At 41.5% G+C, this 16,708-nt stretch overlaps 1 protein-coding gene across 2 annotated transcripts in view; it reads right to left on the bottom strand.

Moving 5' to 3' along the window:
* Positions 1-580: 580 nt before the first annotated feature.
* The window catches only part of grk5l (G protein-coupled receptor kinase 5 like), a 40,488-nt gene continuing 24,360 nt past the window's right edge, over positions 581-16,708 (bottom strand). The window contains exons 2-16 of one of the 2 annotated variants that reach the window (XM_015014327.1): positions 15,186-15,281; positions 14,952-15,064; positions 8,138-8,215; positions 7,719-7,816; positions 7,473-7,565; positions 5,974-6,037; positions 5,738-5,878; positions 5,441-5,631; positions 5,313-5,350; positions 4,109-4,198; positions 3,255-3,463; positions 3,024-3,161; positions 2,780-2,917; positions 2,559-2,686; positions 581-2,470 (exon numbers count right to left, since the gene is read on the bottom strand). In XM_015014327.1, the coding sequence (XP_014869813.1) occupies positions 2,422-2,470; positions 2,559-2,686; positions 2,780-2,917; positions 3,024-3,161; positions 3,255-3,463; positions 4,109-4,198; positions 5,313-5,350; positions 5,441-5,631; positions 5,738-5,878; positions 5,974-6,037; positions 7,473-7,565; positions 7,719-7,816; positions 8,138-8,215; positions 14,952-15,064; positions 15,186-15,281 (1,664 nt within the window). In that variant the 3' untranslated portion in view covers positions 581-2,421. Of the gene's footprint in view, positions 2,471-2,554; positions 2,687-2,779; positions 2,918-3,023; positions 3,162-3,254; positions 3,464-4,108; positions 4,199-5,312; positions 5,351-5,440; positions 5,632-5,737; positions 5,879-5,973; positions 6,038-7,472; positions 7,566-7,718; positions 7,817-8,137; positions 8,216-14,951; positions 15,065-15,185; positions 15,282-16,708 lie in introns of both variants that reach the window. The other variant, XM_015014326.1, reaches the window with a different exon arrangement.

Here is a 16,708-nt window from a genome sequence, read left to right as displayed (position 1 = left end):
CAAGAAGAACACTTTTAAGTCTCGGGTGTAGAAAAAACAAAACAAGCGGCATGTGACGGTATCAATACAAGGATGTGCCTGATCAGAGGAAAGACATTTTCATTTGGAAACAAAAACAGCTTGATGGTATTTTAAATTGTGCAACTTTTAAGTCATGCTGAGTGCATGTGTTCCTCTCCACTCCATGGGGACTGTGCAGATAACTACCAAAAAAAAAAAGAAGAAAAAAAGAGAGATCTGTTTCTGTACAGCATATTAATTAGTTGTCAAACTCCACATAATGCCAAATATAAAGTGACACCGTAAACCGAGGGAAACGTCCGCGTGTATAAGATGGCAGAGTCGGAGGAATGAGGTATGCAGAAGCGAAAAGGGATACAGCTGTCCACACTTACGCTTGTCCATGCAATGAAAACACAACACGATTCTCACAAGTCTGAGTGTGTTCATAGTACGGCGCCTCGCAAAACTACTCACTTCTGTTGCGTTTCAATCACGAGCTTTCGTTTGACATTCTGTGTGACAGGACACAAAACAGCACACGCACTTTAAAAGTGGAAGAAAATGATACATGTTTTTCTTTTTATAGCTACAAATGTGAAAAGTTTGGCATGCATTTGTACTGACCGCCTTTTACTCTCATACCTTGAAATAACTAACAATTAAAAAAAGACTTAATCTTTTTCAAATGTAATCCTAGCTGTTCTGTGAAGCCCTGTGTGGTTTGTTAGAGAGCATTACTAAAGAAACAGCATAACGAAAACCAAAAAGGTCAGAGATTGGGGGCAGATTAAGATATTTAAACAGTTTTGAGTTCTCAAATAACGTAAACTTAGAAGAGCCTCTTACAGAAAAATGTTCAACAACCCATCAACTTGTTATTCTAGACTTGCGCAGCTCAAAGTGGCAGCATGCTGGAGCAGCAGCGCCGTGTCCACATCCACGATGACTCTGAAGATGACTGGACGGTACGAGTTGCAAAGACATTTCATTTCCCTTCGGGATAAATAACATGTTTTTGAGTAGAACTGAATTTGAGTTGAATGAAAAGTGGAAAGGGTGAAGCACAGCTGCAAGTTTAAGAAGTCAAAGCCTTCTACATACACCGACAGGTTCATCTTCCAGTGGAACCAGGACCCTGAACAGAACCACAGCTGCAGTGGAATGCCAAGATAAAGTCTGAATCCAGTTGAGCGTCTTCAGATATCTGAAAATGTTCAAGGTGTTTCGCCAAGTAGAACTGGCAAAAATATGTGAAAAAGCTGTAAGAGGCGTACACCAAATGCAGCAAAAGGTGGTTCAATAAAATATTTACTGGAGGAGTTAATGCAAATGCATGCCACACTTTTTAGATTTTTAGTTTAAATAAAGTTTAAAACGACATACCATGGGCTACATCGTGTCAGTCAATCATAAACTCCCAAAGAAACCCAGTGAAGCTTGTGGTTGTAATTGACAATGACGTATTCAGGAGGTACGGATAGTTCTGGAAGGCGCTGTACTGTATGCGTGTGTGTGTATGAGTGTGTGCTTGAAGCTGTATGATATGTCTGCAGGCTCATATTTAAAGAAAAGTCTATAAATGGGATCACACATTCTGATCCTCCTGTAGTTCTACACAACAGCTAAAAACCTTCAAAAAATCAACAATTCAACATGACAACAGTATCACAAAACTAGAACCGCAATCTTTGGCCTGAGTGTACGCGAAGGCAATGTACATCGTGCGTTTGAGGTTGCTGAGGTGGCGTGTTCTGAATGTTTAGGACTGATCTGAGGTCTGGAAGGTGAAGAACGGAGAAAGAATAAGTTAAGAGTTGTGCAGATGGCGACACGTCAGGGGAAAGCAGAGAGATGAGAGAGAAATTGGTACAAGATACAAGCCAGAAAGTACAAGACTGAAATTAAAGCAAAAAAAAAAAAAAGACCCTTTTTTATTCTTTGAAAAACAAAATTCACTTACCCTTACCCCCACCCACCCCTACCCAACCTTTATTCCCTGTGGTGGTCTTTATTATACAGTGAATCCCCTGATTATCAGTTTGTTTTTTAAATCCTTTTTCTGGTTCAAGAACAACAACAGTGGCTCTGTTCTACAGTCCAACAATCCTGAGGGAAAGTAAGGTTTGTCTGAATATTTCCAAACATCTCCACAACATCAAGTGTCCTACTACTAATGCCCAGGATCTCAGGGCCCGGTCAATCCCCCCACCCTGTCCCCTGCCCTCCCTTCCCGACCATTTAGGCTTTCAAACAGGCTGTCTCCAGCTGCTGCTCAGGCCTTTGAGCTGCGGACCAATCAGCAACAGGGAAGCCCTTCCGAGCTCCTTCCCTTCTTGAGAGTACGTTTGTGGTTTAAGTAGGTCCCACACTGTCCGCTGTGCCACTAGGGGGCAGAGTTGGACATGGAGTCCACAGAATTTACACTGGAAGACTGCACACGGCTGTTGGAGATGGACACATCTGGGTGCTGTGGCGAAGCAAGGAGAGAGACGGGTTAGTTTGAGCGAGCCCGTCCGGATCCTCCACCGTATGTGCGCTCACATCCGCTTACATGCCTCCTGAAGATCCTGTCCAGCAGGCTACGTCTGGGTGGCTCCGGCGGCTGATTCCAGTCCAGATCGGGAGGTCTCGTCCCTTGAGGCCCAAACACGTTCAGATCTCTGAAACACTCCGTTTCTATCATCTAGAGGAGGAAACAGAGGACACGAAAACACAGGGAATGTCAAACGTTTGCTGATTTGAAAGTGAACGGAGCATCTAGGGATGCCTGGCTCACCTCATTCTGCCATGGGATGGGAACACAGCCCGTAGCAAATTTGGAGTAGAAGTCGTTGTCGGTTTGGTCCAAATTTACTCCCTTGACAGTGGAGAACTGCTCTATGTCCAAAACGTCCTTACAGTACACGGCCCGAGGCTGGGACAGGGGAATGACCGGGGGGAGAAAGACAGGGTCGAGAGGGAAATTAGCAGAACACTTATCACTGATATATCTGAGCACACCATAACAACCAAGCACTCACATCAGGCACGAAGGGAGGATCTACAATTCCGGCCTCCATCCTCTTGAAGTTGATGTTTTTGAAGAACGAGTGGGCCTTGACGCCCGCTGCTCCATCCGCGTTACACCCAAGCCTCTGCTTGGGGTCTTTGGTGAGCAGCTGGCCAGGCAGAAGCACAGAGATGAGTCATTCAGGATATTTATCACTTATCTATCTCTCTGCCTCTACACACAGCGTCTCATCCAGCCTCACCATTCTGCAGATCGCCTTTGCGTCCTCTGTAAACTTGTCGTTGTACTCCTCCTCTTCCTCCTGCACCCTTCTCTCCACTTCTTCCCGCTTCACTCGCTCTTTCCGGGCACGAAAGGGCGATCGTCCCGCGGTCATCTCGTAAACGAGGCAGCCCAGTCCCCACCAGTCGGGGCTCATGGCATATTTTTCATTGTTGATCACCTCTGGAGCTGCAAAGAGGAGGGGAAAAAAAGCTATAAGAAGAGTTTGTTAATATAATGACAACAGTATCCCAGGTTTTACACTGTGTGTCAGATGTTAGCTTATCCCATTTGCCTGTTCTGGTGTCCACCACATAGCAGCAAGCAATTTGTTTATGTGGGTTGTATTATGACTAAATTCATAAATTGAAGAAAAGTTATGAATTGTTACTGTGGTTGAGAAATATCTATGTTTTAGGGGTAGTTTAGCAACTTGCTTGCACGTTGATGGCCAAACTTGTTAACGTGTTGAGGTTAAAGTTTGCTAGCATGCCCAAGGAAGTTTTCGGCAGTAAACAGCGCCCCCTAGCTGTGGTTGTCAGGAAAAAACGCTACAACTATCAGAGTAATATTTTAGCCACAAACCAATTTTATTTTTTAATAACATGGAAAGACAGGGCAAATTAACCAAGTGATCTGAATAATACTACTAATAATTAGATTTTACCTAGATTAGTCGAGTAAATTCCATCAATGTATAAAAAATACCTGGAATGAAACTTTTTTAGCTGGTAAATTTCCATGGTTTCTTCTCAGAAATAAAATGTTGCACATATTTTATTGTTCCCCCAACAGCTTGTTTTGTCAGTGTGTCATTAGCGAGTTATTTCTTACCCATGTAGCCTACTGTCCCCACCCTGCCTCTGATGAGTTCTCCTTCAGGCACTTTGATGGCCAGCCCCAGGTCAGAGATCCGAATGTGTCCTGCAACAAAGCAGCAGGTACATTATCAGGTACATAAATTAATTAGCTTTTAAAACCATTAAATGTAATATAACTCTACATTTTACTACAATTATGAGGTATTAGTTAAATAAACAAAGTACTGTCCTCCAGCGTCGGAGAAAAGCTTCATACGCTAATCGTTGGCATGAATGTCTGATTAATTTGGGGATTTTAGCAATTATTTTCTCAACCTGGAATGATTTCACTGAAAATGAAAATATTTTCAAAAACAATGAATTAATGTACACAATTGAATTCGAAGAAGTTTTTCTCCAATCTGCACAAGTTATACATAAAGTAGCAGGTGCGATATGCATATCCAGGGATGTCTGTGGCCGAGATTACACCGTTTCACATCAGCAAATACTGAGAGAATGAGAGCTGGTCACTTTAGTCATGCTTTCAAACTAAATGTCTACTGGATAAACATTTTAAAGGTCAGACGGGACCTTTAAAATGTTTGCTTTTTAGCCACAACGACAACAAGCGTATTAACAATCACATACACTTTCAGACACAGGAACACTAAAAACTGTCAGGCACGGTGGTGGCAGCTTCATTCTGAGGGGCTGTTTCAGTGCCTGTGGTAGTGGTGCATCGCACAAAGTTGACAGATAATAAAAGCAAAGGACTAGATTCTTTAACTTAAATATAAACCAGCTAGACGAATCCGGGGGCACAACTGGGTTTTCCTACAACAATCCAAACACACTTTAAAACTGGTTTAGCAATGGAGTTAAACAGGACAACATTAACCTTCCTGATCTCAAAAGTCTGGTCTGCATCAGGAGAGCAACTAGTTTAAATAAACTAGCCATGTTCTGCCAGGAACAAGTCTAAAATACGTTCAGAATTAAGCCAGAAGCTTTTTGGCGGCTAAATTGTGTGTGTGGTTTGTCTGGGGCTGTGTGTGTATATTTTCACCTGTATATATAATTTGTAGATCAGCGGAAACCCACAATAAAAATGCAAACTTGAACATCCAGTTTGTGTTTTTGAAAATAACTTCATTCATGCCCATGATTAGTATGAATGTAAAGGTTGTAAAAATGGCATTATTTGTTATAACTTGAAATCTGATCAGAAAACTTACCATTATCATCTAATAAGATGTTTTCTGGTTTCAAATCCCTAAAAGCAGCAAAGAATCACCAGTCATCAATCTTTCACATACAGAGTGGAGGAATAGCGTTGCCAGATTTGTGCACATGAGATTGCTACCTGTAGACAATAGATTCCCTGTGCAAATGCTCGAGTCCGCAGCAGATCTGAGCAGCGTAGAACTGGACCCTGTCTTTGTCAAAGCCCGGCGTGCCCATGTTGTAGATGTGAAACTTCAGGTCGCCGCCGTTCATGATGGTCAGCACCAGACACAGTGCGTCTTTGGTCTCGTACGCGTACGCCAGGCTCACCTGAGGAAAGACGGAGACGTGCGACGTGACGCGGGGAAACCGCGTTCTGACACAAACGGGGATGAAATCCCGCAGCTGCACGTTCAAGCAAATGACTTTTACTCACAACAAACCGACTGTTGACTTTCTCCAATATCTGCTTCTCATTCAGAGCCATGGACTCTCCTTTCCTCTTCTTGATCCTCTTCTTCTCCAGTTTCTTGCAGGCGTACATCTTGCCTGTTGCTCTGACCTGGCATGCGCACACCTGCGGAGGACGGCAAGAATATTGTCCAGTGTGTCAAAGGAAAATTCCCAATGTGTTTTTTTTTTTTAGATGTGGCGCCCAGCCGCTTCTCTTACCTCCCCAAATCCGCCCTTTCCCAGCACCCGGTACTGTCTGAATGTGTCTTTAGTGATCGGTTGCCTGACGGTACACAGATACAACAGAATCCATTAATAGGTGGTTATGTGGTATCGATCAAGTCAGAGATATCATCTGCGGAGCTCAATGCCATCCTGACTCTGCTTCCTGTACAGAGGGTGGGGCTTCTTGGGCGAAATTTCACTGTCGAGACAGAAGATGCAATCAATACCGCCCTGAGAGCCTGCTGCCTACTTTGAATGACCTTAATATGTGTTTTGCATAGAATATTTTCACAGCAGGGGGTGTAGATCCTGTCCGAAAATGAATGCAAATAGTAACCAAAACCGATTTATTATCTGACATATTTAGGACGGATGTTCCATTCAGAGAATGTTTGGAAAGGTTTACGCTTCCACATAAAGTCTTGGCAGAGGCAGAGACAGAGACAGAAACGTTGACTGGAATCAGCCGGGATATACATTTCGGCTCCAAATCGACATTTATTAAATACCCTTAAAAGAAACCACTCACTTTGTTTTTTTTTTTCATGCAAATCTGAAGTAACCTTACTAACAAAAACAGAAATGATAAGAAGCAACCACAGATTTTTATCTTACTTTCTGTATTGACGCACATCTGGCCCTTACTGCATAGTTTTTCTTCCGCACTATAATTTAAAGGATTCCGTTACAAATATGCAGCGCCTTTCAAATTATTGGCTGCTCAGATGCATGAAAGTTTTTAAGACATCCATCTTTTACTGCATTAGCATAATCTCACACTGAAACATTTAGACATCTTAAACATTTAATTTCTGCATATTAACTCAGTAAAGGAATACATTATAGTACCAAGCATGGTGGAGGAGTTATGATCCTGTGGGCTCCTTTCTCTTTCAAAATGCCAGAGAGTATTATTAGAGTTCAGAAATATGATTTTAACAAAGTCATATGTGCTGATACTGATACCTCTGATGGTGATACTTTATATGACTGAAGGACAAAATAGCCCACAGCATCACAAATGTTCACCGTACTTACTACAATACTTATTCTCACACTGATTAAATTAAACATGCAAAAATGAAAGAATGAGTTTAAGGCTTGATTAATTTATTATAAGGCATTTTCCCCCGCTGGTTTCAACAAGTCTGATTTATACAGTATAGGTTTTGGCATTTTGTATCATACTTCTAATCCTAAAGATAGCAAATGTTTTGCAGAATTACAAGCTGTAGATAAAATGTCACTTAAAGTAAATAATGCAACAGCTTTACAACCTACTTTCTATCTCGAAGCATCGACACATGCAACAATAAAATCTCAGATATTAACAATTCACCTCGCCTAAACTGATTTAGCTAATAAATCTTCTGTTGCAAAACATTTCCAGCTGGTTTGCGGCATGACCTTTAAGACTAACGTTGATTTTATTTCATTTTATCTAGCCGTTCAGTTTTGTTTTCCACAAGGCGTCGAAACAAAACCCAACAAACCTCTCCAGCATCTTCCACTGAAGAAAGCGGTCGAAGTACATGCTGTTCTGATAGTCTGAATACGGAGCTCCACTCAGGTACTCATGGACTGCCCTGGCACAAAAAAAAAAAAAAAAAAAAACACAGTCAAACCTCTCCGATCATACCACATGGACTAAATTTCAGCGTGAGAAATGAGTGAGAGAGAGAGTGGTTAAAAATCTGGTCACATGACAAACAGGTGAGAGTGAGTAAATGGCGTCTCACTTGCGGCAGTCGCTGAAGATCTCCTTACATGGACTGAGCTCCAGGTTTTCTCTGCATTGCTCTGCAAAAACCTCGGCTATGTCTACTCGCTGAGGTGACTGCATCAACACATGTAAACACACACAGTCACAAGTATGCACAGATACACACAAATCCATCACCTCCTAATGTATGCAACACTTCAAGATAAGGAGAAACGCAGAACGGCCTGCAATCGTGTGTATTCGGTTTAATTTCTGATAGATTTAACAAGTGCGTTCATTTTTAAACCTTTACGTTATTTCAGTGTCATTTTTGCCTCTGATTCGTTTTTGTTCCCCCTCATGACAACCTGTCAAAGGTAATAAGTTTCCCTTTCGCAGTAAAGTGTTAACCTCAAAGGGTGGTGAGGTATGAAAACACACGGTAGGGAAACTTACTTGTTTTGAAAGGAAGGTCTTGATGATTTGCTCCCCCCTGCTTTTTCTTTTCTCATCAGGTGTAACCTCATAGTCTTCCTAAAAAACCACACACACACATGCATGCAAAACAGAAGCATGAGTAATGTCATGGTCATGACTTGTGCTGCATTTCCTTATCAAAATTATTCTTGTGCTGACATTTTCTGTGAGGCCACATTTCACATAGCATGACTATCACAGGTGGAATCATGACCAGACCTGTTAATGACTTAGGTTTTTACCAGAAAGTAAAAAACAACACGTCTGTTGAGTTTCTGAAGAACTCTCATAGAAAGAGGCCTGTTGCACGGTGTCGTGGAAACAGTAAAAAACAAAAAAAACAAAAAAAACATTAAAAACCCCCAAAGTAGTTTTAGGTAAGTGTAAAGAGTTTGCCTAAGAACATTGCAGATACAATCGTTGGCATGTTATTAATTTCTTTTTTAATAACTTGCCTGCACAGTTCTGTTTTTAAGGTTGAAGTGATCAGACATTATATTATTTCAAAGGATTTAAAAACAAAAAGAAAAATAAGTTTAATTTTATTGTTAATCTTTCCTAACGCTTATACTCAAAATTAGACATACACTCCCAACAACTCCTATTATGCAAAATGGCAGAAACACATTTAAATCGGCTGTTTTCCTGGGAAGAGATTGTGCTTTTAATCATCCTCCACATATTTTTTTTAAAAAAAAGAGGTTATGGGTTCAATATCCTGTTAGAAAATCCAGTTTTTTGTCCAAGATTTTAGAAACTTAGATGTGAAGAATTTGGAGATAGTCCTGCTCTTTCAGTGCATATTCAGTAGTACTAGAAGCAAAAAAAAACCTCAGCCTTAAGCTACCACTACCATGCTTAGCAGTCCTTCAAACTTTCTTCGTCATTGAGACTAAACAGCTCACTTACTCTTCAACTTGTCTCACTATGAAACTCTCAAGAAGGTATTAACACTGACTGATGTGGACATCTGCAAATTTCAGTCAGGCTTCAGTGTATGTAATTTGAATAAGGGGCTTTTTCTCTTGCGTCCATATCAGACAAATAACTTTGAATGAACTCGAAACCTTCTAGCCATCATCAGGAGTGGTCAGATATTCAGCCAGAATTTACCAAAAACACTTGTTAATGATTGCAAAAAGCATGTGGTGCAATTTGTTAATATAACCAATCTGCTTATATTTGGGCCTAAATGTGTCATTTTTGTAATGAATGAACAAGAAAGAAAAATCTATGATTTCGAACATGTGCATTCAGTTCTTTACTTTAAAAATCATTAAACTTGTTTCTCTATGAATCAAATACTCTTTAAAAACCACCAGGTCAAATGGATAATTAAAATCCTTTATGCTTCATTTGGTCTCATGATTGTAAATTAATTATGTGGCTATTTGGAAGTTGTGTGTTTGAGGTTATCACATGCTAAACGAGCACTACGTCAGACATCGCTTCCAACTAGAATATTGGGATGTATAATATGAACCCCAAACGGAAATCAAATCCCCGCAACGTTTAAACAGTCTTTACTGGCAGTAATTGTATAAATGTGTAAGCAGGAACGAGGCTGTTGGTTGGGTTCAGCTTTCAGGCCAGACTCTGCAATAGAGACCGGATGGTGAGTGACTGGCATTCAGCTAGGATGTTCAAACAGGAAGTAATTGTTTATCTGGCAGAAGTGGTTTCCCAGGCTTTCCTCAGAGAATCGGACCTTGATTGTCTGGAATACCTCAAGCTTTGACGGTGTGAGAAAGGAAAAGGGTCAGATTATCGGGATTGTTCCACCCGCAAGACAGAGCAGAGAAGTCTATGCACTGAAAATCAAAAAGGGACGAAGCCGTGGAGAACACAAAGCCCAGTTTTATCCATGGGAAAGCGAATAATCACTGTAACCTTAAGTGGTCCAGGTCGGTAACAGAAAGTGGGGAAGAGTTAGGACAAATTCAAAATCTGTGAGGCTGTGATAGACATCCAGCAGAAAAACACTCAATGCAGTCAGAAAGCAGGCAAAGGCGACAGCCAGAAGAGAAGAAACAAGCCAGATACACAATCAGGATATCAGCCACGACCCCTCTCAGCCTGAGTCAGGGCATGATGACAGACAACATTAAAATGACTGAATGCAGAGCTGGAGTTTATAGAGGTAGCAGCACAGGTGAGAACAACGAGCTGATTAGAATCAGGATATAATTATGAATCACGGCAGGAAACTCAGAGAAAACGTGACCTTGTTGTATAAATGTGTCTACATGAATGGATGAAATGGACTTGTGAGTGTGAAACTGCAAAAAGATAAAAACTAGATGCTCAAGTGAAGTTACCCAAGTCAAATAAAAAGCTAACTTTTCACTTTCATAAATTAGATTTTTAATACATACTTTAGTGGATCTAAGGTTCGGAAAAGTCAGAAATTTTCTTTTCCAAGTGTCCATAAAAATAAACGAGAGATTAAGTTCATCTCCTGATGACCGGAGGACGGAGGTAGCGTCCGTCCGAAAATGCTACCTCAGTTTCTTCATTTAAGTTTTGGCTTTTGGTTGATGCCATATGTAGAGCCTGTCAATTGTCATAAATTCACTGTGAACATCTGTATTTCATATTTTAAAGTCACACCAAATATCTGAGAAAAATGAAAATTAAAGTCTGGAAAAGTGTGAAGTTTGTCCACAGAAGAATCCTGGATAAAGCAAAAGCTGTTTTTCTGTGAAAAAGACCTCTGACAGTCTCATTCACATAAACATACGCTGCTTCTCTGCTCTTTTCACTGAGAAAAACAGGCAATTGTCCGCTGGACGCGCTGGACATTTCGCAAAGGCAGTGACGTGAAAGCGCTCTGATGCGTTTCCCAGCCAGCGCTTTCAACTTCTGCGGAGGGACAGGGCGACACAACATGGCGTCCGTGATGCAAACTGGTCCTTGCCTTTCTACTCGCTGGGCTTTTTCCAGCATGGGTCGGCGTTGCCTGGCAATCCCGCAGTAAACACAGTGGGATTCCTTGAGGTCCTGGAGTGTCACAGTGTGTCACACCAGTGTCACCAGATTTCCACTACAAAACACACACACACACACACACACACACACATACATGGCATACACACAAAAGCCAAGAGCTCGGTTGAAACACCACAAAGCAACACACCAAAAAAAATAAAAATAAAACTATAACAAATATCTATTGTACACAAAGAAACACAGAAGAAGAATAGTGACTGTTAACAGAAGTTTCACTGATGATACACACACATTCATCTGACAAACACACAAACAGGCACTTGAACCAAGAGTAAAATAGCGGTCTGACTCCCACCCTTTGCTGGTGGGGGTCAGACGAAGGGGAAAGGAGACGCCCCTTTGGCTTTTTGGAACCAGCGGGGTTCCAACACACACACACACATGCACACGCGCACACACACACACACACACGCACACACACTTGTGATGCAGGATGGTTCTCTGGAAGCCCCCAGAGTACATTCCCTAAGCACTAAAAAAAAAATACACACACACACACACATTCAGGCTTTCTCCTCCTCATTTTCCTTTCCCGCTAATTGCCCACTTGTTTATAAAATTTTCTGAATAGCACGTCGACTAGATTGCGTAACATGCCGAGCGAGCCTCACAACCGCTCAGAGCGCGCAGCGGTGTTATTTAATCACTCGATGCACAAGGATCCGCTTGGCTGTAGCCGCACACAGACCCGGCTTATTGAGTGCCACAAATAATGCCCAACAATAAGCGCAGCGTCAGAGTTCGTCACATGGGCCGAGTGCAGAATTAGCCCCGGCCTGTGTTTGGGATGAGTGAGTGTGAGTGGTTTCCCCCTTGCAGAGGTGGTCGCTTTTTTGGAGTAGGTGGTCACAAGAAGGCAGAGCAGCGGAAGGGAGAAGGGGTGTTCTGGGATCGGGGAAACAATGCTGTCCTTTCTGACCTGTCACATGTCCCACATAGATATTCTGGGTGTTGATAGATAAAGACTTAAATGTGTCATGTGGGAGGTATTTAGTCTAGACGAGGAGTGAGAAATGGGAGTGCGGGGCTGGGAGGGAGGTAAACGACCAGGAGATCTGCCTGTTTGAGTAGCCAAAGCTCTGTTGAACTGCAATGCAAACAGAATAGTTCACTGAAATAGTTGGTTTGTTGACTGACGCTGTTGTTGTTCTTTTTTCTTCCACTCAGATAACATTTGTCTTTTGCTGTCCTTTACAGAGATGGTCACAAGCAGTTTAAAGGGGAACTGTTGTGTATATTCCTCACACACAGTTATAGCAAAATCAACAATCCATGTTGCCTTCGGCTGCTGTAAATGTCAAACACCACTTATAAGAAATTTGAGATTGTCGGGCCTCTGTCTCTTTAAGAAGATCCGGCTCTTTCCGACAATTAGTTGTGAATGGCAGATATTCGAAACTAACTCCTTCTTGAAGACAATTTAGATCTGATCAATATCAGTTTGATTCATTTTCAGATTCCTACCTAAGCAACTCTAATTCAACCCTGTTCTAATATAATACTGTTACATATAACAATTTTAGCACCGATATTTCACTCCAGACTTGCAACACATTTCACCCACTCTTGTAAACACTCTCTCCCCCACCGCCATTAGCATTCAAGAGAAAATTCCTAGTGTGGCTCCATGCTGGTATCTACTGCATTAATTCTTGTAACGTTCTGTTTATCTTTGCTACGCTGCTTGATTTAACTTTCCACTGAAGGATTTCTTTCTCATTACATGGATCCTGTGCTAGCCCCGGGCTACATCCAGTGGGGTTTTATGTCTGGCGAACCTGATATGACGAATAACCATGCCAACGGGAAAGTTGTTTACAAGCAGAAGCAGCTGACTGAACTTTCCAAAGTTCAACAAATGTTCAAAATAGGACTGCCAGATCCCTAACGGGCTGAGGAGGAAACATCGTGGTGGTGACGAAGCTGCAGAAAGGGGGAGTGTGGTGGAGGAAGTTTAAATAATTTCTTTAAGTTATCACTATGTGAAACATGAGATCCCTGGTACACAAAAACAGACTAAGAACAAAAACGCTGATAAGTGCATAATGGCAGTAAAGGTCTCTGCATATCAGTCTGCGTCTGCATGTGCAGAGATGCAGCGTTGCACTCCACCGAGACGTGTCTGCAGGAAAACATTTCAGACTCCATCAGGTTTCAGACTGCCTGGCAGACTTCAGACACAGCGGAAGAAACATCGCAGCTCCACGGGAGCTTTCTTCAGCTCTTTTACTGTGAGGACGTATAAAACAGAACGCTCCTTCCTGCAACAACAGCCCGACATAATATCCCTCTGTAATCATTAATCGTTGGGGGTGTAACCAGAAAAAGTCTCTCGCAAAGCGCTATTCAGCCGCTGTTTTAGCCTAAGATATAATTATAATTCTCAGATATGAGGGCAAATGCTTTGAGCTTTAGCCTTCTTTGTGTCTTTGTGGCTCTTATTTTGTAGTAAGAAAGGAAATAATTCTTGTTTTCGTCTTTTTAGTTTTCTTTTTTTTTATTCCTTTGATATAACAGTTTTATTGCAATTGAACCTTCTTTTAGAAAACTCTTGACTGTCTCGTCTACACTGGGCTCACAAAATTAAGTTTGTCCCATAATTGCAGTCTTTGCCAACAGCCTGGCGTTGTCAAACAGGATGTGAGCGCTGATCAGTCCAGGCTTGACCCTGGAAGGTGATGTGAAAGTCCTGTGGCCTTGCACCTTCCTTGACCTTCACTAGGACACTTCACACCTTCTGTCCTGAATCTGTCACAGCTCAGATTTAAAGAACTATACAATCAGAAACTGACCCGCCACTGTCGACAATAAGTTAATGATTTCAATGATAATTTAAAAGCAGAAAAGTACAAGACGTTTTGACAAAAAACTGGGATTGGAGGCTGGCATTCCATTTTCCCAAACCTGGAGTCACTGGAAAACCTAAAGACCATTTTATTCATGCGCTTTTTAATCATGTCCTCGTTTATTTATTGAGGACGTCAATTTGGCCTTGGCACTGGAAATGATAATCACTCACACAGAAAAAAAAAATTCAGGCCTAATGGGGAACAAAAAGTTAACAACCCAGATGATGACGTGGAGTGACGTGAGTGCTCCTAACATTTGATAAGAAAGGGTGAATTACAGGGACAAATCCTAAAGCCACTGGCTAACAATTAGCTGCTAACAAAACTGAAGTTAGTATTTGCAACAGCTCTTTCTATTGACACTAAGTGAAAGACTTTTTTTTTTTTTTGACTTTTTAAGGAATTTGGGCCGCTGTTGTGCAACTCTAACTCTTTATCTTAAATATTCAGCGTAATCAAATCTGACCCTAATACTTCTACACTAAAAGATTCTTTGAATAAGTTCGTAGGTTAGTGAAGCCTTCATTCCTCAACTAAATTGTTACTTCCATGTGTTTTCTTAAGAGAACCCACACCATGTTTGATCATCTCAAATGCCTGGACTGGATTATTCTATATAAACAGACATCTTCTTACTGCAAAGTTTGAGACTGAAAGCCTTTTCTACACCCAGCCTTCGATTGAGGCAGTAGAGGGCATGTTTATGTATGTAGCTCCATCCATTCACAAAGTAATTCTAACAACAGTAAAGAAAGCCACATTAAAAATAAGAAATACATGAAAGGATTAATAGTAAAAAATTTAGGCAAGGTTGAAAGGTTGAAAACCTCAATTTGTACTTTCCAATTTTTTTTTTCTTTTCCACATAAATCAATTAATAAAGGAAAACCTCGAGTGAAAAAAAAAAAAGCCCATTAAATGCGTGTTCATGGTACCGTTGCGTCCAGCAGCTGGATGCATCGTTGCAAGTTGGGTTTGGTCTCACAGTAAAGACGAAAGAGAAGCCGTCCAATAGGCTGCTTGTCGCAGATGCTGGCATAATCCCTCTCTGCAAAAGTATAAAATAATAATAATAATTAAAAAAAGAAAACAACTTTAACACGGAGCATTCGGAAACTCCAACAGCCAAACACACCCTCTTCACAGCAGGAGAGAGCACTAGAACCTACCGATGATTTTTCCCAGTTCAGCACACTGGCTTATGTGAGGAAAGCGAAGGATCTCCTTCCATTTTTTACTCCTGCCTTTCCGTTTTCCACCTCCACCTGTGGCAACACACACACACACACACACATAGGAGGGGGGGAAAAAAACATTAAAATGACATCAGAAAGTTGTCACGGACTTAACTTTTACTAGTGAGGGAACGGAGCCGTGGACTAATGCCTAACAGGAGTGGGAGAAAGTGGGGGTTAGAGAATGGGCTTTCCTCTGAGTGAAATCATAGTCTCAGTGCGTATATATAATTCATAGATTACGCCTTGCTTCCTCTGTAAATTTCTCCGTTGACTTTCCTCCTTACTCAGAAGCTTCCCTGAAAGTGGGAACAGCGTATGTGTGTGTGTATGTGTGTGTGTTTAGTGTCAGTGAGTGCGTGTGTGTGTGTGTGTGTGTTTGTGTTCACTCAGACAGAAAGTCTGTTTCTGACCAAGTCCTGGAACCAAAGTCTCAGGACTGAGCCTGACTGACTGGATCCCGTCACCCTCAATCATCAGACATCTAAGGGGGAAAATGTTTGGCGGCGGCGTCGTTCAATAATCCAATTTGTTTCTCATATTTGGCCGCTTCCACGTCTTAAATCCAGACCGAATCACAATCGCTTTTGTCTCGTTCGCCGTGATTAAATAAAACATAATTTGCAGTGAAATGTGCCTGCTCCAATTGGAATTTCTTCACACGCCACGACCGCTCCAATGAACTGACAAGCATTTGTCTCCATTTGCTGCTGCATCGGGTTTAGGCAGCGCGATAGGCACGGAGCGCTGGAAAGCAAGAGAGGAAACGACAAGCAGACATCTTTAAGTAATAACTCAGGAATTCGAGAGGCACTACGTCATGCCGGAGCCTGTGAGTGAAAGCTTTCGCAGTTTTCCCATCAATCCTTCCTGCTTGCATTCGTGTTTTCATCTTTTCCGTTCCTGCTGCCTCGAGCACATCTGTTTACCCCAAATTCACCGCCCGCAATATATTGGGTGAAACACACACACTTTAGTTTGTGAAATTTAGATTATTTGTAGCGAACTTCCAACTCTCTACACTATACATTTTGTCACGTTACAGTCACTCAGAGCGCTCTCCGTGAAATATGGTGGTGGCAGCATCTTGCTGTCTAAATTTCTGAGCAGGATAAGGGAACGTAAAAGTGTTTCTACCATATATTGATCCAAGGTGGAGGCTTAATACAAGTCAATCCCACACTTTTTGAATTTTTATAAAGGAATAAAACATTTAGTTGCACTATAACCACAAACGGCAGTGTACGTTTAAGTAAAATAGTGTGACAGACCAACACAAAGCAGTGTGTAGTCTTAACTTGTGTTTATTTGCATGGCACATTTCAGCATCAAGGTCATTCAAAGTGTGTTACATGATTAAAACATAAAACAAACAAGCAAAGGCTACATTCTACTGGCATTACAAGGGAAAGTGAATAAAAGTTGGACTTTTAACTAACCCTAATGATGTTTTAGTT

This window comes from Poecilia latipinna, unplaced genomic scaffold (assembly GCF_001443285.1).
Source record: "Poecilia latipinna isolate Pla-1442-1.1 unplaced genomic scaffold, P_latipinna-1.0 Scaffold1806, whole genome shotgun sequence".
Classification (NCBI taxonomy): Eukaryota; Metazoa; Chordata; class Actinopteri; order Cyprinodontiformes; family Poeciliidae; genus Poecilia; species Poecilia latipinna.
This window is presented reverse-complemented; position numbering and strand designations above follow the sequence as displayed.